The sequence below is a fragment of the Sphaeramia orbicularis genome, chromosome 6 (genome assembly GCF_902148855.1).
Source record: "Sphaeramia orbicularis chromosome 6, fSphaOr1.1, whole genome shotgun sequence".
NCBI lineage: Eukaryota > Metazoa > Chordata > Actinopteri > Kurtiformes > Apogonidae > Sphaeramia > Sphaeramia orbicularis.
The window spans coordinates 12,847,400-12,872,333 of record NC_043962.1 but is presented as its reverse complement, the minus strand read 5'-3'; the positions used below and the strand labels follow the sequence as shown (position 1 = coordinate 12,872,333).

Below are 24,934 nucleotides of genomic sequence, written 5' to 3'. Positions count from 1 at the left end.
AGAATTAGTAAAAATAACTACTTTTCATCTGTGGTCCCTAGGCAGGTGACAGAAACAAGAGATAAAACAGCCAACATTAATACATCACTTGTTGGCTATAAATTAAAAATTAAAAATGCACGTAATGATGACATAGGCATCATCAAAACAAACAAAAAAGAAACAAAAATTTGTATTCTTATTATTATTCTTATTATTATTACAGGGTTCTGGCGTTGTCTTAAAAAGCCTTGAGTTTACAAATCTGCATTTAATACCTTTAAAAAACTCTTAAAAATATCTTACATTTGATCAGAATCAGAATTTATTTGTCATTGCACAGCAGTACAATGAAATTAAAAGCTAAACCTTAAAGTGTGACCACATAAAGCAATAAAATATGGTAGGTCTTAAGTTATGTTGCCATAAACTTGTTTTCTATGTTGTGTTTAAATGTGTCTGGGAAATGTTCAAGCTGTAAAGAAAATAACGTTATTCAACTCAGTTCCACCCGTTCCAACCTGACAATTTATATTGAAATTAGGAACCAATTATCACTAACTTTGCAGTGAGAAATAACTCGGTGTTGGAGTAAATAAATACATTTTCCTAAATTCTGTGAGTCACAGATTTTTGCCAGTATGGCCATGAAATAGGCAAGAAATGGGCATTAAATTCTGTTCTAGGTAGTCTTCAAAAGGTCATAAAAAGTCAGAAATTTAACTTGTAGAAACCTGTAGGAACCCTGTATTATTATTAGTTTTATTATTATTCCTTAGCTTTTTTAAAAAAAAAAAAATTTGTCACTTAGATAATCAGATGCCATTTTCCTACATTTAGTATTTTGTGTCATTCTCTTGGGTTATAATCTATTGTGGATCAAAAAAGGCCTGTTGCATGATTCTTTGTCAATAGTTGTTCCAGTTTTTCATCAGTTCCTTCTTGAAAGTCTCAATTTGATTTTAGTGCACAAGTAGGTTTATTTGTATCTTGAGGAACTGTTGTTTTATATTATTAATTTAATGTTATATGGTCACTTTTTGTGATTTTATTTTTATTCACTTTGTGTCACAGTTACTCTTAGGTTTAGTTGTCATAAACTATAAAAATTGCCATTGTCATGTTTTTGGTGGTGAGAATATTAACCCTTTATGCATTGAAGTCACAATATTGCAGCAAGCAACAAAACTGAATGAAACGGAAAGCTTTTTGAAATCTTGATATCAAAATTGAATATTAAAAACAAAGTGACACAAGCAGGATGCAGTTCCCTTTAGCTACTAGAATGATGTATTTTTCATGAACATGTGATGTAACAGGTATCATCATCATCAATCAGTCAAATTTCATTTATATAGCACCACATCATAGCAAAAGCTGACATGACACTTGACATTTAGACCTGGTCTGAACCAGACTCTTAGTCCACCAGGGCCTTGAAGGATCCTAAAGGCGTTATATGGAGTATATCTTCAGAGTATGGCTGTTTGTTGAAGGGTTTGATAAAAAGGCATGGTTTTAATGGGAGGTTATTTGATTGTGGTTCACTCTTTATGTATAGTGTATCGTTTATGCCATTTTCTCTCAGGACATGTTGCTCACATCTTTTCCAAAATGCGCTTATTCCCACTTTTTGACTTTTTTTTCACCCCTGAAGCTAAAAATACAAGCAGTCAAGACAGGCTACAGAATATTTACACTTTATTTTTCCACATAAGATGTAACACACCACAAAATATATAAATAATAGAACAGTAGCCTACGAAGAAAGTAATTGAACACATTTCAATAAATAAATACTATTTCATTGCTGTGACTCTTGGTGTCCTGCACCTGACATAATTTTATGGTGTTTATGAATAGCAGAAGATCTGTTTCAGTAAAAACAATATGCAGCCGTCAGCTTTTATTGATCAAACTCCACTCATGAAACATTACACTATTCATATAAATATTAATAATAACTAACAGATTAGCCATTGTTACATATGCAAAACAAACATTGCCACATCTGGCAATGGCTTAAAATTTAACTGACAAAAGAGGTTAAAGGACAAGGGGCCGCTGGACCAAACCTGCCTCAGGATTATGTCAAATGTTGCCAAACTTTCTTCTGCTATTTAAACAGGAAAGTTCAGGCCACTGTGACGTGACAGTTGTTGGGACACATTATCATCTGAGATCTTTCCGTAACAGTATTTCTGAAAAAGTTAAGAGTTTCTAAAGATACTTTCTCATACGCTGTTAATTCTTTCTGTGTGCCCCCCTGAAGAACAACAGTATAACCTCAGACTGCCTTCTTGTGTCAGTATCTTTTTCCCAAGTTATTCTGTGGCTCTCACTCTGACTGCAGTCCACAAATACAACGCAGTGTATCTACAGACACCTATGTCCACCACATAGTGAAGTAAAAAACAAACAAACTGCAGCCTCATTTGACTCTCACTCATCAAATCCAGCTCAGTCTCTTATTGTTCTGCGCTGTCTGCAATATTGGTCTTGACAGGGCTCACAGATCCATTGGATTGTAAGACCCTCAGGGGGTCATGGCAGGAGGTGATGGTCTCCTTGGACACAGCGCCTGCTTGGTCCCGTTCAGGCTGCCCGTGATCCGGTTCCGGTTTTGGAGGACTAGAATGATGCGTTTCTGTTCCTAATGGATCAGAGCGGTTCACATCATCACTTCTTTTTTGTCTCTTTACCAGAGGACCCAGAAACCTCTGCAGCAGGCCCGAAGAGAGTGCAGGTGACCCCTGCTGGGGAGCATTTAGCTCCACCCCTTCTATCTTTAACAGTCGGCCTCCACTTGTTGAATAAAACACATCATGGTTTTCCCAGTCCAACCAAATCCGCTGGAAGAGACAGCCTTCTTTGTCCTTTTGCCTCTGTTTGATAAAGAGAACCAAATACAAAATGATTTTCATGAACGTTCATACTCATATCTTGACTTCACTCAAATTAAATCTAAAAAAATAGATACTCACAGAGTTGTACAGCTCGCCCTGAAGGTCCATACACACAAACCTTTTTCTTCTCAAATCAAATATTGACACAAAGTTGCTGGTCTGTGTTCTTACTGGCAAAATAACTGCAAAATAAAGTAGAATTCAATGTGAAATACCATTATAAAACAAGGAAAGCGCAGACCTCCGCCAAAACAGATCTGCCCCCCCCCCCGATCACCACCAAAATTTCATAATTTCTTCCTTGTGCCAGTATCAACATTTCCTGAAAATTTCCTGAAAATCCATCCATAACTTTTTGAGTTATCTTGCTAGCAAACAAACACGCAAACAAACAAAGCAAAGCGATCACAGTACTTCCTGGCGGAGGTAATAAGTACATGTAGAGTATATAAATACATTTAATATGTTCAGAAAAGGTTTGCAAAGAAATTTAAGTATGAACATTATTGGTATATATTATTAATTTGCATAGCTGACAAAATATGCTACAAAAGTCTGCAGTTAAAAAATATTTTCATGCCTAAATTTCCATCTGTAAATCATATGTTGGTCATGGGTTTGAATCTTTGGAGAATTTTTAATCTCTTGAGACTTGGGACAATAGAGGTTTCTGCTTTCATGTTTGTTGCATGAAATGATAGTCTTGAGTGGAAACAGTATGATATAGCAATTTTGCATTTTTATGTCATACATTTTTGTATGATGTAAAAAAAATTTGATACATTTTTAATTTTTTAAATGAGTATTCTTTGCAGTGGACAGCTTTTTTTTTTTTTTTTTTAATAAATAAAGCTGTGCAACTGTTGTCTAAAAAACTCATAACTGGGTCTAACTACCCTTTAAGATGCAAAATACTCAAATGAACAACCCTTTATATGAACATAGTTTTATTGCTGTATCCGACTTACCAATAAAATCCCGCTGAATACTCTTTATCATTGACCTCCTCGTCCTCAGATGCATTCTGTCAGCCCTCAGTTCCACCTGTGTCCCAGTGTTCAGGCTGCTCTGCTCAGGTCGCTGCAGTGGTTCCAGGTCCTGGGGCCTCGGTTTACAATCCACTGGTACAGACACATGTACAGCAATCAGGAAGAGTGAGAAGAAACCCGGTTGCATGATCAGTGAGGATGTATTCTTCAGCAACGCTAATGCTCAGATTGGTGTGTGGGCAGCTACTGGAGGAGGAGAAAGTCCAATGGGTCTATTTAAACAGAGGGTCAATAAACTGGCTAACTCATTTACTAAAATGACATGACTCAGAGCGTGTTTTTTTTTTGGGGGGGGGGGGGGAGTTTTGAGAATTTCTTGCCAACCCCTACTGGGAGACAAAATAAATTGCAGCATTAAAAACACATTTAAGTATTAATTATTGTACATTCTTGTTTTTTTTGTTTTTTTTTTAGGGAACTTTGAAGACTATAAACCTACAAGAAGTAAATCTATTGAAGACGAAAGGGGCTGGGAGATGCTGACACACCTCTTCCATGACGTAGGTAATGAAATGCAACACTTCATGGGATTTAAGAAATGTTGTAATAAAAACTATAAAGTTGGTTCAATTCAGACCATTAGATCATCTCTAATCGTAGTGTGTGGACTGTATGTACCCATTTTAATTCATATATGTGTGTTTGTGTTCTTGTTTGTAATTTTTTTTTTTTTTTGCAGTGCTTGACAAAGTATTGTGACAGGGGTAACAAACACAAACAAACAAAAGAGAATTCATAAGACAGACATTGAGCAAAACAAAGGGCTATTTACAGGTGCGTGTGTGTGTGTATGTATATGTGTGATTATTTTTTTGTGAAGGTTGTGCATATTCAGGTGGAAACAGAAGAGAGAATGTGAACAAAATTGCCAGTCTAATAACTAAAAGGGTGAAAGGATATGTTTGTAATTTTCAATGAAAAAGTTAATAAATACAATACATGAAAATTAAAAAATATATATTTTAATCAACTGTGTTTTTATTTCTATTTCTTGCAGTTTGGATTCAACTTCATCTTCATGTGAGGGAAAAGGATAAAAGAATCCAGAAGATGAAGAGCATACGTCCACTATAAAGGCCACAGAGTTAAATCCGTAAGTCACCTTTTGTCACAAACTGTTACAAATAAATGAAAGATGATGACACTTTTAGAAAATTTGTCTAAATATGTTGCCCAACATCCGAGGACAATAACTCATTACCTGTTTTGTTTATAATTAAACCGCACATACCTACGCAATTTGTCACATCCTGTCTTGTCACCCTGCATTTTAACTATTTTGGAGAACAATATTTTTTTTTTTTTTACACTAAAAATAAGCTCATGACTGGTTAAGTGCGAAAACAGTCTCTTTTAAAGATCTGTTATTAATTTAGATTGGATGGCATTTTGGTATCTATCGCTCTTATAATCAGTAACAAAACACAAATACATATAAATATTGATAATGGAGCAACTGTCATTCCCACAGGTTTTGTTAAAGAACAGAGGTATATTTAGGACTGTTTTCTTTTCCACAATATTACAGTACTGAAGTAGGAGCTGAAAACATAGTGACAATATTTTATATTGTACTTGTCAGATACAGTCATGGAAAAAAATATTAGATCACCCTTGTTTTCTTCAATTTCTTGTTCATTTTAATGCCTGGTACAACTAAAGGCACATTTGTTTGGACAAATATAATGATAACAACAAAAATAGTTCATAAGTGTTTAATTTCAGAGCTGATATCTATCCATTTTCCATGGTTTTCTTAATAATAACCAAAATCACTTAAGTTCTTCCTTCAATAGCTATGGCATTGTACTGCCAAAAACAGTGTTTTTAGGCATTCCATGTTTTCTTTTGTCTGTTTTAGTCACATGATACACACAGGAGTTAGTACTTGATTGCATAACCATTGTTTTTGATAACTTTTGATGGCCTAATATTTTTTTTCCACGACTGTATGTATAAAAAAATGTAACATGTGAAACAAGACCTGTGTTAATTGTAAAGTCATATAAGAAGAGATTAGTGTGCAAAAGTCTTCATCCACCTTTAGTTTGAATGTTTCTGCAGAGTTGAAATGAGCAGAAATATTCACTACTCATTCTCTTTTCTTCAGATTCAAGAAGAAAACATGTGCACAGCCACACAAAAAGACTAAATGAATTAAATCGGTTGAATAAAAGCTGGTATAAAACATCCGAAAATGAATGTAATATATCTAATATTGTCTGAACAGAGGGGTTAAAGACATGGTAAGTGTAGAGAGAGGTCACATTTTGGTTTAAAGAAGCTGTTTTTTCCTTTAAACTTGTCTTTTTACTGCCGTACATACTGCACATATCCAGACTGTGTCTCAGTACAGAGACTGAGAAACACATATGTGTGGTCATTAGAACTTTAATAAACCAACAAACATAATGTTGACCACGGACTTTTGCACATAACTGTATGTTGAATTTAGTTATTTAGCAAAGGCAGTTGTTGTTCCTGATGAATTTCTTTAATCTTTATTATGCACGTGTTGAATTGTGTACTTACCTGGAAGAAATGTTGGAAATTTGTACATGCTCTGGGAGGCAGGTATGAGCTGTCACAGACATACATTCTTTTCAAAGATTGAAAGAAATTAGTAAGGAAACTAAGAAATGAGGAGGATTTTTTTTTTATTTCTTTAGTTGCTATTTACCTTAAAAAATTATGTGACCTATGGGTTGCAGGAGATTTTATTTAGTTTAATGATTAAATTTCCATTTCACTGTTAATGTTCAAGAAAAAAAAGAGTCTGTGAGCTCTGCCTTGATGTATTTATTTATTTAGTCTATTTTTCTTGCGTTTTCAATACAGCATTGTAATTTGTCCATTCTTTCGCTTCATAAAATTTACCTTCTCAAAATAAGATCATACTATGGCTATATCGGGTACATCCATGTAATATAATTCGCTATTGTCATTATTTCAATGGTGTAATGTGAGTTGGGTCACGATGGGTTTTCTTTTTTATATTTTAGGCAACACGGCTTTAAATGAATACTAGTCCTATTGCTTCATGCAGCCAGAAGGGGGCGTTACATACTGTGGCATGAAAAGCCACTCAACTTTACTCTGTCTTAAGGTGTCTCATTGTCATGGGCTCTCATAAAATTGATTCATTTGTACTTATTCAGCTATATTTTGTCTTTATCACAAATACATTAATCATTTATTGTCCAAAAAACATGAAATAAAACAAAGATTCAGCTTAAAAGAAATCAATCGTACAAGACATTTACAAAAGGTCTTTTATTATCATCTCAGGAATACAGTTGACTGCTGTGCACAGCACATACGTACAAAAATAAAAGGAAAACCATTTGTAATATAGTATTTTACTTACTCATCATCATATTTTTCAGAAACAAATGATTGGAGAAGTCTGTTGTTTCAAACTAATTTACAATCATTTCAATAATCGGAACTAAGGCAGAAGGTGAGGTATATGTTAAAAAAGAGGAGGGGGACTCAGAGGAAGGACTCTCCCCTCAGTGCAGGAATAGAAAACTGAGAGAGAAACACAAAGGCTGCCGGCACACAGGGACACAAACACACACACATACAAGTCTGATCCCAGATCCTCCCAAAGACCACCGATTCCCTGTGAACCAACACATTGTAAAACCAGCTGAGCAGGTATGAGAAGCACAATGGCAAAATCCAGACACTGGATCTTTAATCAAAGGGATAATGCATACCTTGTCTCTTTAGGACTCTAATGGGGAATTAAGGAAGAAGGGGCTCATGTGGACAAAGTGGTGTTTTCCTTATCTTTAACTACTTTTCTGTCAGTTACTGCTAGATCGTACAACCTTTTTCTGCCTCAAAACAAAAACATGCAAAAGTTGTAGAACACGTAACAGTAATATGTACTTAACGTCAGATTTTTTAGCTCTCACGTGTTGAGAATTCGACACCGAGCCGAACTGCTTCTGGTGTGAAATCACAATATCAACATATTAGGTGTCCCTTACAATTTGAGAAGCCATTGTTACTACAGTTCCCATTCTGCCACGAAGAAAATAAATAAATAAAAACATCGCTCAGTTTGCTGACAGTGTCCGGCTAAACATACTATAATAAACAGAAGTGACATAATTAACATAATGTCGTCATCAAAAACAAGTACTTTTGACTTTGCACGTCGGCTTGTTTTGATGAAAATATTGCAAAGGAAAACAGCATTTTACCCCTGCTCAGTTCATCACAAATTAAATAAAAAAAAAATAAATGTGCACCTTAAGGATACTTTGACAAAATAGCCAAATCACCTCTCAAACCAACCTCACAGCCACAAAATCACCCAAAAAAATAGCTACAAGTGATCGTTTTCAGATCGGTGGTGATACTAAAAATATACTCAAGGCAAAATCTTCAAAAACAGTTATCAGTGGTGACAATATTAAGAAACATTAAACATGCCTTTTAGAGAGTAACAAGTTGCTTTCTTGGATCACAGTATTCAGTCTACCAGCCTGTTTAACTTTCCTGGAAGCATTTGATTCTTTTTTTTGTTGTTTTTTTTGTTTTTTTGTTTTTTAAACGTGGCCTTTTGCTACATAATCACCAGCTCAAACAACAGTCATTCTTTATTTTCTAAAAAATTCCTCATACAGTAGCCTCTGTGGTGCTTTTTTTTTGTTTTTTTTTTAACCATCCCTCTTGCCTTCATTGTCTCCCGTATGGAGAGTACAGTACATCAGCTTGCACAGTCAGACAATGCCCTGTTATTCCTGACTCAAGGTAAATTGATCTGATACCATCTCTACTGTCGCTTTGGCAGAAACTGAACATGACAGGAGAGCGCTCATTGGACTTATGCACACATGCACATCGACACACACGTGACACATGCGCACTCATTCTCAACAGATACTGCACATTCGCCTCTGCTACTAGACACGAGCTGGAGCTTAAAGGGCACGTAAACCATTGCTCACAGACATTTTGTCAGTGCGTTACAGTAATGTTACAAAGGGCATGAGGTAAAAAATGATATCAGTAAGAGCTTTGCTACTTTTTTTAACCCATAAAGACCCAAACATCCACCGGCAACCAAAAACATCTACTGATCTAAACTGTTTAACACCTGCTGATTCATTAATTCTATCAATCCATGCAAATAATTGGTGTAAAATGCAGGTTGTCGTCTTTTCATGGTCATCACATATGACCCATTTGGATGTTCAAAGGCTCCGTAGTTAACGTGGAAACACAGTCATCTTCTACAACATTGATTCTTCAGTAAAACCCATGGACATGGACTAATAACAGTGGATGGAAATGCTTGGTTTATGTTCAATTCATGATAGATTTGGTTGAAAAAGTGACTTTTTCTTCAGTTTTTTCTGCTTTTGTCATAGTAACCCTCAACTTTAATATGAGCTTTTATGAACATTTTCATGATCAGTAAATTAAATACAGGAAAATGCCTGATTTATACTGATAAATTACAAAATATAGATGTTGATATTATGAATGAATGGTGATAAATCACTTAAGAAAGGTTTGATATAGTTTATATTCAGTAAATGATAGATTTTGTTGAAAAATTCACTTTTTCTTCATTTTTCTCTGTTTTTGATATAACCCTCAACTTTACTCTGAGCTTTAATGAACATCTACATGATTAGTAAATTAAATATACATGATTTAAACTGAAAAAATGCAAAATAAGGAAGATAATATTACAATCAATGGTGATAAATCACTTAAAGGTTAAGTAGAGGGACAAATTCATTTGGGAACTGCCACAAAAGTAGCACTGGGTCTTTATGGGTTGATTATATTTGACCATGCTGGCCGTACTGGTAGTTTGCTGCTTGTAGAATATTGCAGGTTAAGTACTAAAATAGAACTAAATTCAGAAAATGAGCTAAAAAATGAGCTCAATTGCACCTCGATTCGAACTCTGTCAAGTGTGAGAAAGGAGCAGATTCACATCTATGAGTTTCATTGCACATTACAAGACAAAATTTCATGTCCTGACCAAGAAACAGTCTGACTAGAACTAGGTGTAGCTCTCTGTGAAATAACAAAAGCCACCGAGACTAACCAGAAAATGTGTCTTCATCAGAAACACAAAGGACACCAAGTCTACATCCCCGACCTTGGTACAAAAATGGCTCAGATGGGACAGGACAAGAATCCCAAGGCCCGGTGCTCGACCATCCAGTCCGACATCAAGCAGCGAGGGGCCCTCTTCGTTCATGCACAGGTATTTTCCCCTGCATTATTCACATCCTCACCAAGTTAAATCAACAACGGGTGCCACATGCAGAGTCGCACATAAGTCCTCTATACATCATCGCTATCCACAACTTTGCTTGCTCTTTGTCCTCCTGTGCGAGCAGTATTCAAGTATGGTATGCTGCATACGCAAAGCCTGAAAGAACAACGCTAACATGACCCTTTGGTTCACCGCTTTACACAACATTGCTCATATTCTTTTCTTCCTCTCATGTGCATAAATAGCTTAAAAATCTACGATCAATAAGCACAATCGACATCTTCTACGTGTCAAACAGACTGAGTCACCTGAATTATTGTTCACAAATCCCAGAATCATGAACTCTAAAGCATTTCCAGTTGTCCCATCATCAAACTGGATTATTTGCACAATTTTAAATCAATACAGCAGACCCACATAGTTAGGTTTTTAGACAGATAGATGGATCAATGACATCCACTGAAATGCTTTCTCTAAGTGCCAAATAGTACCATAAGTTCCTGTCACCACTTTTGCTTGAAACTCATTTTCGAAAAGGAAATAAATTAGCTTAAGTCATTTACAAAGGTCTACATATTAATTGCAACAAATTGGACCAACTCAATTTAGAACTGGGGAGAACATAACAAACACCGCTGATAGAAATAAGCATATTCCACTTGTCAGGTCTGTGATATTCTGCTACACATAAACCCCCATTTACCTCTGACGACACAAGAGAAAACCCCTTCAAATCAAGTTGCTCTCAAACTGAGCACTTCTCCATACATACTCCAAATAAAAGCATACCAGCACATATACACTCTCGCTCACTCTTGCCTGATGATCCGGCTACAAAATTTGTAAAAGTAAAATATGGGATTGTCAAAGCTCCCTTGGACATGATGGGGGGGATGGGGGAAACAGGGAGGAGGGGGTTGAGTGCTGATTCTAAATCTAGCTTTCCATTTTAACAAGAGGCTCCACTGGGTCCTGTGCAGCATAGAGTCTCAATTACTTAATTGATCTAAATACGGAAAGAAAATAAAGTAGAGAAACCTCTGGCCCTCGAGGAATTGGGCTAAAGTCCCCGGTGGTGTCTAAGGGGAGTGATGACTTGCGTTTCGTTCCTATTTCTGACTCAAGCACCACATTTCTCGCATGCAAGGGTAAGGGGCCGCACGTAGGAATTCAAGGCACCGCTACCTCATGACAAAGCAAGAAAAACCTCCGCCATATTTGCTCTGGTTGCCCTGACAGTGACCAAGACAATAACTATTGAACATAAAAGGATGGGAAATGTCCTTAATAGATAAACAACAAAAAGAAAAAAAAAAAACATTTTTTCAGTAAACAGGCATTCTTCTTTGTAGAAATTTCATGCACACATTTCTCTTTTTCTTCTTCTTTTTCCCAGGATATGGTGCTTTGAGGTAATAAAAAGGTATCATTTTCAAAAGAACAAACTGTCATCCACTGGCAGGGCAAGCGCTCGACCAAATCCAGCAAGCACCCATAAAAACCGAAGGGACTAACCAAGCCCCTCCATCCCCTTCTTTTACAAAATGATGAAAATCATAAAGCAGCAAAGAATGGCATTTCCATAATTTCTAACTCAAAGTAAGCTACCCAAATATACATATAAAGTTTGAATAAATACTATAAGATATAATGGTATTTCTTTCTTTTACAGTCCATTTTGTGTTTTATGTACGTACACGGTATTTATGTTACCTGGGAAATAATCCACATGTGCAAATAAGTTTGTTATTGCCAGTTTTTGCTCATATTCGGGGTAGGAAGTGCGTTACAGTCATGGCAGTGGTGGCCTTGTTGCCCCTCTTGACGCGGCCATGCTTGCTGAGTGCTATGTAGAAGCCTCTGTAAACCAGAGATTCATAGGCGTTGTAGTTGTTCGGGAGCAAGCTCTCCTTGAACTTGCACTCGTCATGGAAGACTGTCTGGAGAAGACAAGGAGACAGACAGTGTGAGTTTGACAGAGGATAGGACTGTTGGTTGTTTGAAGCTACTGCATGAGAGGAAAACTTCTAAAACACACGCTAAGCAATGCACAGGAATACGAAGACATTATTCACATTATATACAGCTGCAACTTGGGGTTATTTTTATTCTTGATTAGTTGTTTGGTCAATAAAATGTCTGGAAACAGTGAAAAAAGTCAGTGCTCCCAATGCTAAACATGACTTAAATGTCTTGTTTGATCCAAAATTATATGCAGATAGTGAGGTTATTGTCATAGAAAAAAAAAAAAAAAAAACAGTCAATATTCCAATTTAAGAAGCTGGACTCAGATAATTTTCAGTCAGTTTAGTTGCTGCCTGATTTAATAGTTGACAAGTAATACTGGTCTACCAACAGAATGCTTCCAGAGTAAAAGTAGTGAAACTTTACCAAGATTAGGTCTCTAATGAGGAAAATTTGAGTAGTTTTCAAGATACAGTATAAGGTCAAAATGTGAAATTCTATGAATTAATGAGAGAATGGGGAATTACCAATTAGGATTGTCTCTCAACTAGAACACTGTCTGCACATTAGACTACTTTCACTTTACACATTTCTTCTAATATCAGACTGATAAAGCTGTTCTATAAAAGTACAGAAACCTATGTATAGATATATTTAAAAAAGCACTTTATCATGTATCTCAGCCAGTCAACACTTCTGTTATTTGCTCTTCATCTTATCAAAGTATGTAAGATTTAGCACATTTTATCTCTGAAGCAGATAATACATCCCCACCCCCCCCACCTCAAAAAAACAAAAAAAACAAAAAACATAGTCGACCAGTGTAATAAATGAACTGAATAATCTTGGCAGTTGTAATGGGGAAAATAAATGTTATCTCTAATGTGGTTTTACGCTTTGTCACAGCAGCACTGAGTGTTTTGAGGTTATTTCTAAACCAGTTAAGCCTTGATAATAAGTCATAGAAGGACTGTTACATAGAAAATGTTTAACCCTATGAAGCATTTTATGTAATGTCTAAATACGAACTATCTGAACACTCTGCTGTGACAACGCATGACGATGCACAGCAGACACTCAAGAGCAAATATTCCCCGTCAGAGGCCAGGCGGCCTAATTCAATCTCTTATCAGATCATCAACCCGCTCACAAGCTAACGCTTCATCCCTCATGACCAGATAACAGCCTCACATTCTCTCTCTGTGGAATATGTTAGCTACAGCTGTGTGTCAGCAGCACACGACGAGACACCACCCCCTCATCGATCACAGAGAAAATAAAGCTGAGATAAAGTGTTATTTTATCATTATGAAGGCACAACAGCACAACAAAGCATAAAAATATCAACATCAAAAGTGCACACAGTGTAAAAACTGATCGCTATTCAGGATGAGAGTTTGGATTACAATGATGTCTATGTGCCAGAAATAAAAAAAAAAAGATAATAGTAAGATATAGAGTGTGGGGAAGTGTTTAACACATGGATCTCAAAATCATTTTAGTTCAGGGGCCACATGCAGCCCAATGTGATCTAAAATGGGCTGGGCCAGTAAGATACTAACAATCACCTATAAAAAATGACAACGCCAAAGTTTTCTCTTTGTTTTAAAGTTAAAGTAAAATTACATAATGAAAATGCTTACATATACAAATAATCTTTAAAAAAAATTGACTCTAATGAACAACCTGAGAAAAAAAGAAAAATAAGTGCAATTTTAAAAGTATTACGCATCAGCTTCTCATTTATACATTACAATATTACTATTACGACAACTGTGCATTACAACTTAGAGAATATTGTTAAAATTGCACTTAATTTTATCATTTCAGGCTTTACATGGGTGTTCATGTTATTTCCTTTTCTGTGAAAGAATGGTTTGTAAATGTAAATTTTCATGTAATTTAACCTTTTTTTTTTTTTTTTACACGAAAACCAAAAAAAAATGTAGATTTGTCATTATTTATGGTTTATGTTATTATTTTACTGGTCCGACCCACTTGAGATTGTATTGGTTCTATATGTGACCTCTGAAATAAGATGTTAGTAACAATCAAGGGTGTCATTATTGTATGTGTAGTTCTTTTCATTTTGAAAATTCATCCCAGGGTCTGGTTTTGGTCCAGGGGCCGTATGTTTGACACCCCTGCTTTAACATATCAGGACAGTGAGGGGTATCACCACGTGTCCTCTAATCCTTAACCAGAAAAAACTGCCAGTGGTATTTCACTTTTCACGGTATTACGCTAAATATTTCCAAGTTATAAATATTTCAACTTAAGACCCATGACAACCTCCCCACACACACTCATACCACTCTAAACACATTCAATACTAAGTAGCTGGTTTTCAGACACTTTTTACCAAATCCTATCATAGCTGGAGCACCGTGAAAGTTCCACAGTGACTCCCATTAGGTGGGCTGCTGCAATACAGTAGTGATGCAATATCTGCTCAAGGTTCTTTGGGGACACCATAGATGCTCTACTGAGGGTTTCACAAGCATCATATATTTCATCACAGTCTTATTTAGGATGTTCAGAAGCTTGTATTTTTGACAGGTGTCTAATTTTGTTGGATATTTAATTAGACTTTTCTGAGTTTTGTTTGGAGTGGAGAGGTGTTGGAGGCCTTTCAGGACATGGATGATGCACTGTCCTGCAAAAAGAAGCGCTTTGCCATTAAAATCGATTTTCCGCTGACAGGTTTCTTTGCAGGGGGGATCCCTCCTCCTCCTCCTCCTCCTCCTCCCTCTATTTCTCCTCACACACACACACACATACGACCACAATACATCCATATATCCAGCATCTGTTAACCACATCATCACAGACTATCAGATCTGGCACATTATGGCTGCACAGCTTTTACATCTTCCTCAGAAAATATGGATTTCACATACAATCCCAGGAGTCCCATCCTATAATATGACAGGCAAAATCATAATAATAAGAATTAAAAAAAAAAAAAAAGGTGGCTCATGCTGCACAGTGCGTCCTATTTTAAGGATTGTGGGACAATAAATGAAATTCTGTGCATACCTACCGTTCCGTATAACCTCCCACGGCTGTTCATTGCGACAAACAACTCACTCTTCACCCCATACAAGCTCACCACCCCTCTCTCCACCGTAGAGATCTCTATTAGACCTGACACACAGGACAAAGAAATATCATATTAGATGACAAAAAAAAAAAAAAAAGAAATACCAACAGAGGTTTTTTTGCATATTCTGTTCTAATATCCTAGCATTGTGCGCTCTGTCTCTGCGTCTATGGGTGTAACCTTGCAGATTTGCTGCGCAGCATGCCGAGCCTTTGTTCTGCATCTTTTCACCCCATCTTACATTTTGCATCCACGCGCGTGTCAATTAAGCGCATTCATGCCATTGCAATAATTGCAGTAATTGCATTGACGTGCACGGCTATTGGTCTCTGGACCGCCCTCACAGGGGCTGCGTAAAAATAAGTTGTGTCTAAAAGCGTCCATACATTCATGTCATGGTTGAGCTTGGGGGGGTGGGGGTGGAGGAGGAGGAGGAGAGGGGTGTTCAGTACTGATGGATACTTGTTTTTAATAGATTTGTCTTTGCCGTGGAAGAAATCCAATGCTCCCTCAGAGTCGGATGACATATGATCATGCAAATTAATAGAGGCCGCTCATCACAGATCCATGCTTATTGACTCTGCCCTCTCTCTCTCTTTTATGTCTATTGCATTACATTGGTTTGGAGGTTTAACTCACTGTACTGGTTTTCATTATGTACACCGTTTATCCTGCCGTCGGGAAGGATCTGAAGGTGAAACCCGATGCCCACGTTGCAGTAGAGCCTCCGCACTCTTTTGATGCCCAGCAGATAGTCACTCTCCCAGTTCAGCTCCGGTTTCTCCCCGGAGATCCCCAGTACAGAGCGGGAGAAGAGGGTCTCCCATCTTTTCTCCAGTAAAGTTGCATTTGTCCGGCTGCTCGGTAAAGGGTACGCTGACACGATCCCCAGCAGAAAGCCCAGGAGAACCACCGCGGTCAGCGTCCAGTGCGGCGTGCCGGCCTCGCAGGACATACTGACGAGGAGCCTTTGCGCAACGGCCATCCGGTTTACCTTCGGGCCACGTGGTCGAAATTAATGACCCTAAAAATACCGCTCTTCTTGTTTTGCTTCCTTCGGCATGCTGGCTGAGGGTTATTTTTGGAGCGCAGATCAGGGCTTTGGGCATGAAACGCAAGCCCCGGTGCAGAGGAGGAGAGCGCACGGCAGAGCTGGAGCTGGAGCTGGAGGTGATGGTGATGTTGGTGATGGTGATGTTGGTGGTGGTGATTACCATGTTTTGCAGCTCCTCCGCGCCTCTCTCTCTCGCTCACACTCTCTCTTCTCTCTCTCTTTTCCCCTCTCTGTCTCCTTCTAGTGAAACGCTTCAGATTCAATCCTCCACCACTCACCAAAAAGCCTGTCTCAACCTTGCCACAGCTATCGCATCCCTAGATGACATCATGCTGACTTCACCGCTGGGGATAATACAAGGGTGGAGAGGGTGCTGACAGCAGGACAAAAAGTCTGAGGAGAGTTGAAGGGGGGGAAAAAAGGCTGCTGTCACTGCCGGACTGGAAGTGGAGGAACCTTATTGGTAGCGTTCAGCTCAGCGGCCGTGGGACGCGATGGGACATTAGGGCTGCTCCCAAATTGGGTCGGTGGTCATATGTCTGTCAGGCCGCTTCCTTATTTAGAAGGAAGGTGTAAAAACAGGCCCACTTGTCACCGGAGAGCAATGACAGGGCTCTTGTGGTCCCACGTCTTCTGCTGCGTCGTACAAGAACTTTTTTTCCCGGCAAAAAAAAAATCTGTTCTTTTCCTCCTCTTAACCCTGACGCACCAGCTGGTCCAGTCCAGACCACCAGCAGGGCCTCAAAGATCAGGGTTCAGGACCAGCATCTGCCTTTGCTGACGTGTCCTTGGGTCAAAGATACCAAATCCCTCAGTCCTACAGTTTATATAGCAGAAGCCAGGAGCGGCATTTTTAATAATAAAGCCTAATATATTTAGAAGTACACCATAACCCGTGGATTTGCCGTGGTGCATTCGTGAGAACTGCGAGGAGCAAACTGTACAGGCTTGTCATGAAATGGCACACATTGCCGGCATGCCATTCCCAGCAACATGAAAGCCTATCGTCTTTTCCATGTAATAGATAATGCCACCAGCAGCATGCCCATGCGTCAGCGGGGCCAGCGCGGTTGCGCACCAGCAGCCTGTCCTGCACACATCAGTTCTCCATGATTTCCAAAGGATGGCACCATTTCCAAGGTCTTTCTTAGTCCCATCTTCAGAGTTTAGACCTGGGGTGTCAAACTCATTTTAGTTCAGGGGCCACATTAACCCTTTCATGCACAGTGGTCACTCCAGTGGACAGTTATTCTACAGCTGTTCTCTTGTATATTCATGGATCTTGTTGTTTTACTTGCATATCAACCAACATAGTGGATACTTATGCACCATCCCATAATACACTACAATTCATACCGTGACTGTAACATTCCTGTTCTTGATAAACCTGACCTCCAGCAACATATTTGAGTGTAAATCAAATGCAAATTGTTATTAGACTGTAATTAACAGTTTGTTTGTTTTTTTTAAGTTGTTGTGTTTTGTTGTTTTTTGCATATTATTTGAGTGAGTAATAACTATTATTATAGTATGTTAAAATGTGAGAAAACGTGAGATTGGCAACATTAAAAAAAAACATTTATTTCATCGTTTTCACACAGTATGACAGTAAATACGTGTTTTTTTTTTTGCTTCAAAAATTAAACACATTTTTGGACATTTTTGTAACGTCATGAAAAATAGATTGATAAAAAAAACAAAAATTTCAATCACATTATTTTTTTCATGCCTAAAGAGGAATAAAAACACTCAGGAAAAAAATTTTGATTAAGGTTCTCATAATTCATGCATGAAAGGGTTAAGCCCAAATTCATCTTAAGTGGGCCGGACCAGTAAAACAATAGCATAATAACCTGTAAATAATGACGATTCCAAGTTTTTCTCTTTGTTTTAGTGCAATCAAAATTAAATTACAAAAATATGTACATTTGCAAACTATCCAAACAAAAATGATGTGAATAACCTGAAAAAAACTGAAATTTCTTGAGAAAAATAAATGCAATTTTAACAATATTACACCTCAATTTACCATTTATACATGCATATATATTACAGACTGGATCTACAAAGGCACAAAATATTTAATAATAGGAAGAATAATGTTAAAATTTCACTTTCAACATTTCCAGTTTTTCGCATTTTATTGTTAAAGGATAGTTTGTAAATGTTAATATTTTCATCATTTAATGTAAGTTTTTACACTAAAACAAAGAGAAAAATTTGGAGTTATCATTACTTATCTATAGATATGATGTAATATGTTTTTCACATTAAACTAAGAAAATTTTGAGTCATTATTTATAGGTTATTAGGCTATTATTTTAGTTGAGATCACATTGGTCTGTATGTGGAACCTGAACAAAAACGACTTCGACATCCTTGATTGTTAATATCTTAAGTGTAATTTTTGCGCTTTGCAAATTCATCTGCGGGCCAGACTGGAACCTTTGGCGGGCCGGTTTTGGCCCCCGGGCCGCATGTTTGACACCTGTGGTTTAGACCAAGCAAACACTGCACAGACTCAGGTACAACTGATTCAAATGCCCACTCTTTAAATTTGATGCCACTTTATATTAAAAATAGGATTTAATTATTGTGCAAAATAACAAAATATTGTAAATTCAGTGTTAGGAAAGGGAAGGTTTTTCATAAAGACACTCATGGACAATATTTTATCAACAATGCCATCTTTTTATTTTGTATAAAACCTATTTGGCGACTGCATATTTATACACAATCAGATGGATGTGTAATCGAATCAAAATGCGACTTCTTATTATGGCTGTAATGCAAGAATGACACTGACAGAAAACTTGTAACAAAACTTGTAAAAAAAAAAAAAAAAAAAAGTGATCAGTAACATCAAAACCCAATGACTTAGCTGGCCTTAAATTCTGGCCATTGGCACTTTTTTGCTGTTTTTTTTTTTTTTTTTAAGTTAAACAGGACATTTGGTTGAAAAGCGGGGACTGAAAATGCCACCCAAGGTATCTGTAATGTCCATCTGTTAATGAAACAATAGAACAGACATCTGATTAGAAGACATAAGTGGTTATATAAGACCCACATAAAGCAGTGTTGACAAATAGACAGGTTTTTTAGTTGCACTAGATCCACCACAAAACCCAGATCACAAAGCAATTGTGTGACGGGAATAGAGTTATGTCTACGTATTCAGTATTCTCATCTGCAGCCCATACGGATACTGACGGAAAGCATCAGCAGTAACCTCTGTGAAGTTCTCAAATCTAAAGTGGGTAATGCTAAAATAAATTATAACTTTGAGGATGCTTTTATACCACATCTATACAAATAATTTATCTTTTTTTTTTTTCACAGAAACAGCCTTCACCTTTGCACCTAGATGCCAAAAAGGCCAATAGTTGAATACATGCTATTTTTTGTTTTTAATAAAAGCGTAATAAATAAATACATATGTACAAATGTTCTTTTGAAAAATGTACAGGCACTTGAAAAACAACCTTTTTTTTCTGTGACTCCTGCTACTGTGAAACAATATTAATCTTTTCATTTCAGGGTGAAGATGTTCTTTTCTGCACCTCAAACAAATCCTCTGCAGTTTTTTACTTCTCCCATACAGAGCACGCGCCGGGCAAGAACATCAGGATTCAGGTCTGTTTGTATCTGTTAAAAGGGATTCATCACAGCACATTCGGGATCACATACCTGGTTGCAAAATGATGGTTGCAACACAAACATGGTGTTTACATTGACTGGGCGATTTAGGAAAAAAAAAAAAAACCTCAAGGCCACAATGCACTTAGACATACATCATCATTTAGACTCAAGTCAGTACAGTTCATTAGAAGTGATGTGATTGCAGAAACTGTCCACTTGAGTCCTATCACTCTCCATAAGCCTCACACTTAAATATTACTCATGCTTTTTCGCTGCCCATCCTTACATATACACATGCACACACACACACCAACTTTGCTTGGCCCTCAGCACGTCAATGTATAGTGCCTACGCTCAGTAACCAAATGTTGTAATATACTGCATGACTTATCTTTTTTTTGGTCTTTAAGGAATGGGTGCTATGAAGTGGGCTTACATTAGACATCATCCTTCTGACATGTTTACATACAGCGTTACATAACCAGCCCATCTGGATGTACTAGATTGTCACTAGAGAATGAAGTAAAATATGAGAGTTTAGGCAACAAGGAAAGTGTTTTATCAGTGGCATAAAATGAGGATGGGACATTAAAAAACAAAAACAAAAAACAGCACACTAACCTGAGACACTTATCCTGATCAGAAGCATCATTAGAAAAGAATGAGCAATGCAAACAATTCTCTTGATTATCAGGACGTTTGATAAAATGTTTCCAGTTTCAGTAAAGAGCTTCATTCTTAAGCCACCACAGTCGATAAACCTCACCTCAACAGGTTGCATAACAAAATTCCCATAGGGATATACAGTAAATTTGTATACAAAATATTTACAGTAAGACTGCTCATTAGTAAACGAATGACACAGAGCAGGGGACAAGGCCAGAAGATCAGGTGAATTTGTCTTTTTCCATCAGATTCATTCGATTTTCACACCTGTGATTCCGTTTTTTGAATGGGAAGGAACAAGGGGAAAATGTGTTGGTCTTAATCTTTCTTGCTGATTTAAAAAAAAATATGTATTTTATATATATATATATATATATATATTTAAATAAGACAGAATTATCCTTCCATCTTGCCAACAGTATGTGAAGGACAACAGGCCTCCCTCAGTAACAACATAACCCAAAGTGGATTTGTGAGGCTGCAGATGAGCCTATGCGAGCCAAATATGGCATGTATGAACAAAAAACTGTAAGTGGTGGTGGAAAAAAAAAAAAAACATGTAAAAATGTAGTAAGCTGTGCATCAGAGGTTGGTGAGTTCTACAGTAAATCTGTTTGGTGGTACCTGAGAAAAAGGACAATGGACAGATGTTATCATAATGTAGCGGAAAGGAAAAAAAAAAGATATTTAGGGGGATTTCTGGAGTATTTCAATACCTTTCTGTAAAGACCACACGTGACCCAAGCATAGAGTTGGTGTTGACTTTTAGGTTAGCGCTAACAATCCCTGCGCAAACAAGGAAATTAGCAGAAAATCTCCTCCTTTGTTTGACACTTTCTCTTGTATCCTGCCACACGCCACTTAAAGGACACACACTTCCACAATACAAAAGCAAACAAATGGTATTACTAGAGCAAGGCATTCTGGGAATTGTAGTGCATTGTTGAGTTCCACCCACGGAGCCTGAATGACTTGACTGATTGTTCGTTATTCCATCGCCCCTGACGCCTTTTACGTCCTCAGCTTTTCAGGTCCTTTTGGTCGAAGACAATCTGACTGGCCAAGTAGATGGCGACGGCGCCAAAGATGGCGGAGCAGGCGATGTAGGCAGTGACGGACTGAGCGAACTGTACGATCATGCCCATGAAGAGGGTGGGAAAAACCTGAGAGAGCAGGAAGGTGCTGTCTAGAATGGCAAAGTCCAAGCCCACGCCGCGTTTCTCGTAACCCGGCTCCGCCTCGTCCTGCTCGGCACCGCCAGAGCCGTGGGACGAGCCGTTCTGGCCATGTGGGCTGGAGAAGAACTCGTAATTGTCCTGGTTGAAAAAGGGATGTTCATAGGTGGCCCCTGTTTTGTGGTTCAGTCCAACCTCCTCTTCCACAGGGGTCAAAAACACGGAGTCCCGCTTGTTTGCAATACCGTTTTTATGCACGCTTTTGGTTTTCCTTTTTGGCATATAGACCTGGAAAAAATAGAACAGATTCGACTAATCAATCAAACAGATTTAAGGGATCCATGGATGCTATTATTGGTTATACTGGGCAATGCAGAAAAAAAAGTCACAGCAGTCGATAAATGTGAAATCACAGATGGTTGTCATTATTTACAGGAAAACAATGTAAAAGACTAAGTAAGATTATAATGACAATAAGGACATAGCAAGATGAGTCTGCGGTTTTGTAATTTACTGCCCATTTTGTCTGTTTTCTGCCATTTCTGTGACATTTAATGAAAAAGAAAATGAGCGCCAAAAGTTCTTACTCATCAAGATGAAAATGATGTTAAAATAAGGAGTGACATTAAGGAACACAACAAAACAGTAAAAGATTTTGAGTGAACATGGAAACAAAAAATGCCTACATAACTAAACTGTGACAACCTCCTGAGACCCTGTAAATAAGTAATGGCTTTTTTATACATTACATTACAATATACAGTCACGGAAAAAATTATTAGACCATCATAAGTCATCAAAAACAATGGTTATGCAATCAAGTACTGACTCCTGTGTGTATCATGTGACTAAAACAGACAGAAAAGAAAACATGGAATGCCTAAAAGCACTGTTTTTGGCAGTACAATGCCATAGCTATTGATGTGAGAACTTAAGTTATTTGGGTCAAGAAAACCATCAAGAAAACCATAGAAAATGGATAGATATCAGCTCTTAAATTAAACTCTTATGAGCTATTTTTGTTGTTGTCATTCTATTTGTCCAAACAAATGTACCTTTAGTTGTACCAGGCATTAAAATGAACAAGAAACTGAAGAAAACAAGGGTAGTCTAATAATTTTTTCAACGACTGTACACTACAACTGCCTTGATTGGGAAAAGCATGATGTAACAGTTTTTTCAGATACGATTTTTTATTGCAGTGAACAGCATTTTTTTTTTCTTGTCCACTACAGAGGACAAAACTGCATTGCTGGGTCTCAGGAGGGTAAATATCATTGTTGTACTGCCCAGCCATATGTTTGATCACCACTTTTTCCACTCACCTCTTTCTCCTTGTGGTAGTGGCAGGTGAGCGTGTAGGGCAATGTCTGCAGCGTGGCGTACGCAAAGCCGGTTAGGGCCGCCATTACGGTGACCAAAACCACACTTTTGGACATGCAGATGACCAAAGCAGACGCCGTGAAGCTCACCATACTGCTCAGATAGACCCATCGGGAACCAAAATGGCGAACCAGTCGACTCATGACCAGTGAGAAGAACGTTGAGGTAGCACACTGCAGGAACAAACCCAGGCTGCCCATACGGATACCTGAAACAACAACTGCATGTATTAATGTTGATCATCATTCTAAAACACCCAAACACATAGGCATAGAGGTAGAGGGGGAAAAAACCCTTAGAAAATTCACTAAAATCACCCTCCATGCTTGCCATCCAGTAAGAGTATATGAAATGATACTTACAACCACACTAATATTCCTCTACATATCAATAATATTGCAACAATATTCTGTATTTGACACAATTTGATACAGCAGCATAATTACATATTCTGAAAACAGTATATTCTGATGAAGACAAAGGGAATAGGCTAATATGATTTCAGTTTTTGGACAATTCTTTGGAAGCAACACTTTCTGAGTAAGTGTCTCCATCCAGGTTTTAATGTCGGTCTGTAACATGTAGCCTTTTGCCTGTTTATGAAGAGTTTGATGCACTGGTCACAAACCAACTTGCCCAGTTTGCAAAGCTGCGATAGAGCGGCATGGCCATAACAAAGGATCGCATTTTCAATCTGAAGGAGAATCACACCTACGTTTAACCATCATCAAAGACTTGGAAAGCAACAGATTGGGACAAGTCTGCCCCCTAGCCACTTTTCCATATTTTAATATGATAATGCGTGTAAACAATAGCATCAGCCATGTAAACTCCTCAATAGGCATATTGTCTTTCAGAGGTACAAACAACGAATACATTTCATGAGTGTAAACATCATCACTAAACAGTAGGTATGAACAATAATAAGATGGATTAATGTTTGCAAGTAGTCATGGAAAAAAATATTAGACCACCCTTGTTTTCTTCAATTTCTTGTTCATTTTAATGCCTGGTAAAATTAAAGGTACATTTGTTTGGACAAATATAATGATAACCAAAATAGCTCATAAGAGTTTAATTTCAGAGCCGATATCTAGCCATTTTCTATGGTTTTCTTGATGACCAAAATCACTTCAGTTCTTACATCAATATCTATGGCATTGTACTGCCAAAAACAGTGCTTATAGTATAGTCATCACAGCAGTGAGTTCTCTTTTGAAACCTGGACTTATACTATGTGAGAATATACTAAAAAAATATATTTTAGATGGAGAAACAGATGACAAATGAGTTTCATTCCTCCTTGGCACTGATTCTATGAGTCTGTCAATTCTACATGAGTGATCAACACCATTCTTCTAGAAGATAGATCCCCAATTCATGTTTTGATGATGGCAGAGGACAGTGCTGTCTCACACACATCCGCAAAAAACAAACTCCAAAAAGTTTTCAGTTGTGTTAAAAACTGGCCATCAACAAACCAGTCACCATGGAAAACACTACCATAATTAGGTTTTCGTTTAATTTGTCACCTATCTGTATATAGCCTGTATGCTCATTTAATAGAGTTTGTATATTTGGCATGATTATCCATTTCAATACTCAACATTTAATGAAGGATTTAGTCATCCCTCAATTAGGTTCTTGAATTTTACTACGAATTAGGACTGGGCAATCTCACAGTCCTATGGCCTGAATACTGGTGTAATAATGGTAAATTACAGAGCACTTTGCATTATGGGTTGATTGGCTTGAATGTTGC

The 24,934-nt window shown here is 37.5% G+C and overlaps 2 protein-coding genes across 3 annotated transcripts in view; both read right to left on the bottom strand.

Annotated features, from left to right (window-relative positions):
* Positions 1-10,158: 10,158 nt before the first annotated feature.
* Positions 10,159-16,783, bottom strand: LOC115421400 (fibroblast growth factor 6-like). The gene is made up of 3 exons (XM_030137285.1): positions 15,895-16,783; positions 15,196-15,299; positions 10,159-12,127 (listed from the first exon to the last, which is right to left on the bottom strand). Exons 1-3 carry the CDS (start codon positions 16,238-16,240, stop codon positions 11,951-11,953), a joined length of 627 nt encoding a protein of 208 aa, XP_029993145.1. The 5' UTR covers positions 16,241-16,783; the 3' UTR covers positions 10,159-11,950.
* Positions 16,784-19,173: 2,390 nt separating this feature from the next.
* Positions 19,174-24,934, bottom strand: part of LOC115421387 (solute carrier family 45 member 3-like) — a 50,594-nt gene continuing 44,833 nt past the window's right edge. Inside the window, exons 4-5 of one of the 2 annotated variants that reach the window (XM_030137274.1) lie at positions 23,115-23,380; positions 19,174-22,077 (exon numbers count right to left, since the gene is read on the bottom strand). In XM_030137274.1, coding sequence (XP_029993134.1) covers positions 21,634-22,077; positions 23,115-23,380 — 710 coding nt within the window. In that variant the 3' untranslated portion in view covers positions 19,174-21,633. The remainder of the gene's footprint in view (positions 22,078-23,114; positions 23,381-24,934) is intronic. The other variant, XM_030137273.1, reaches the window with a different exon arrangement.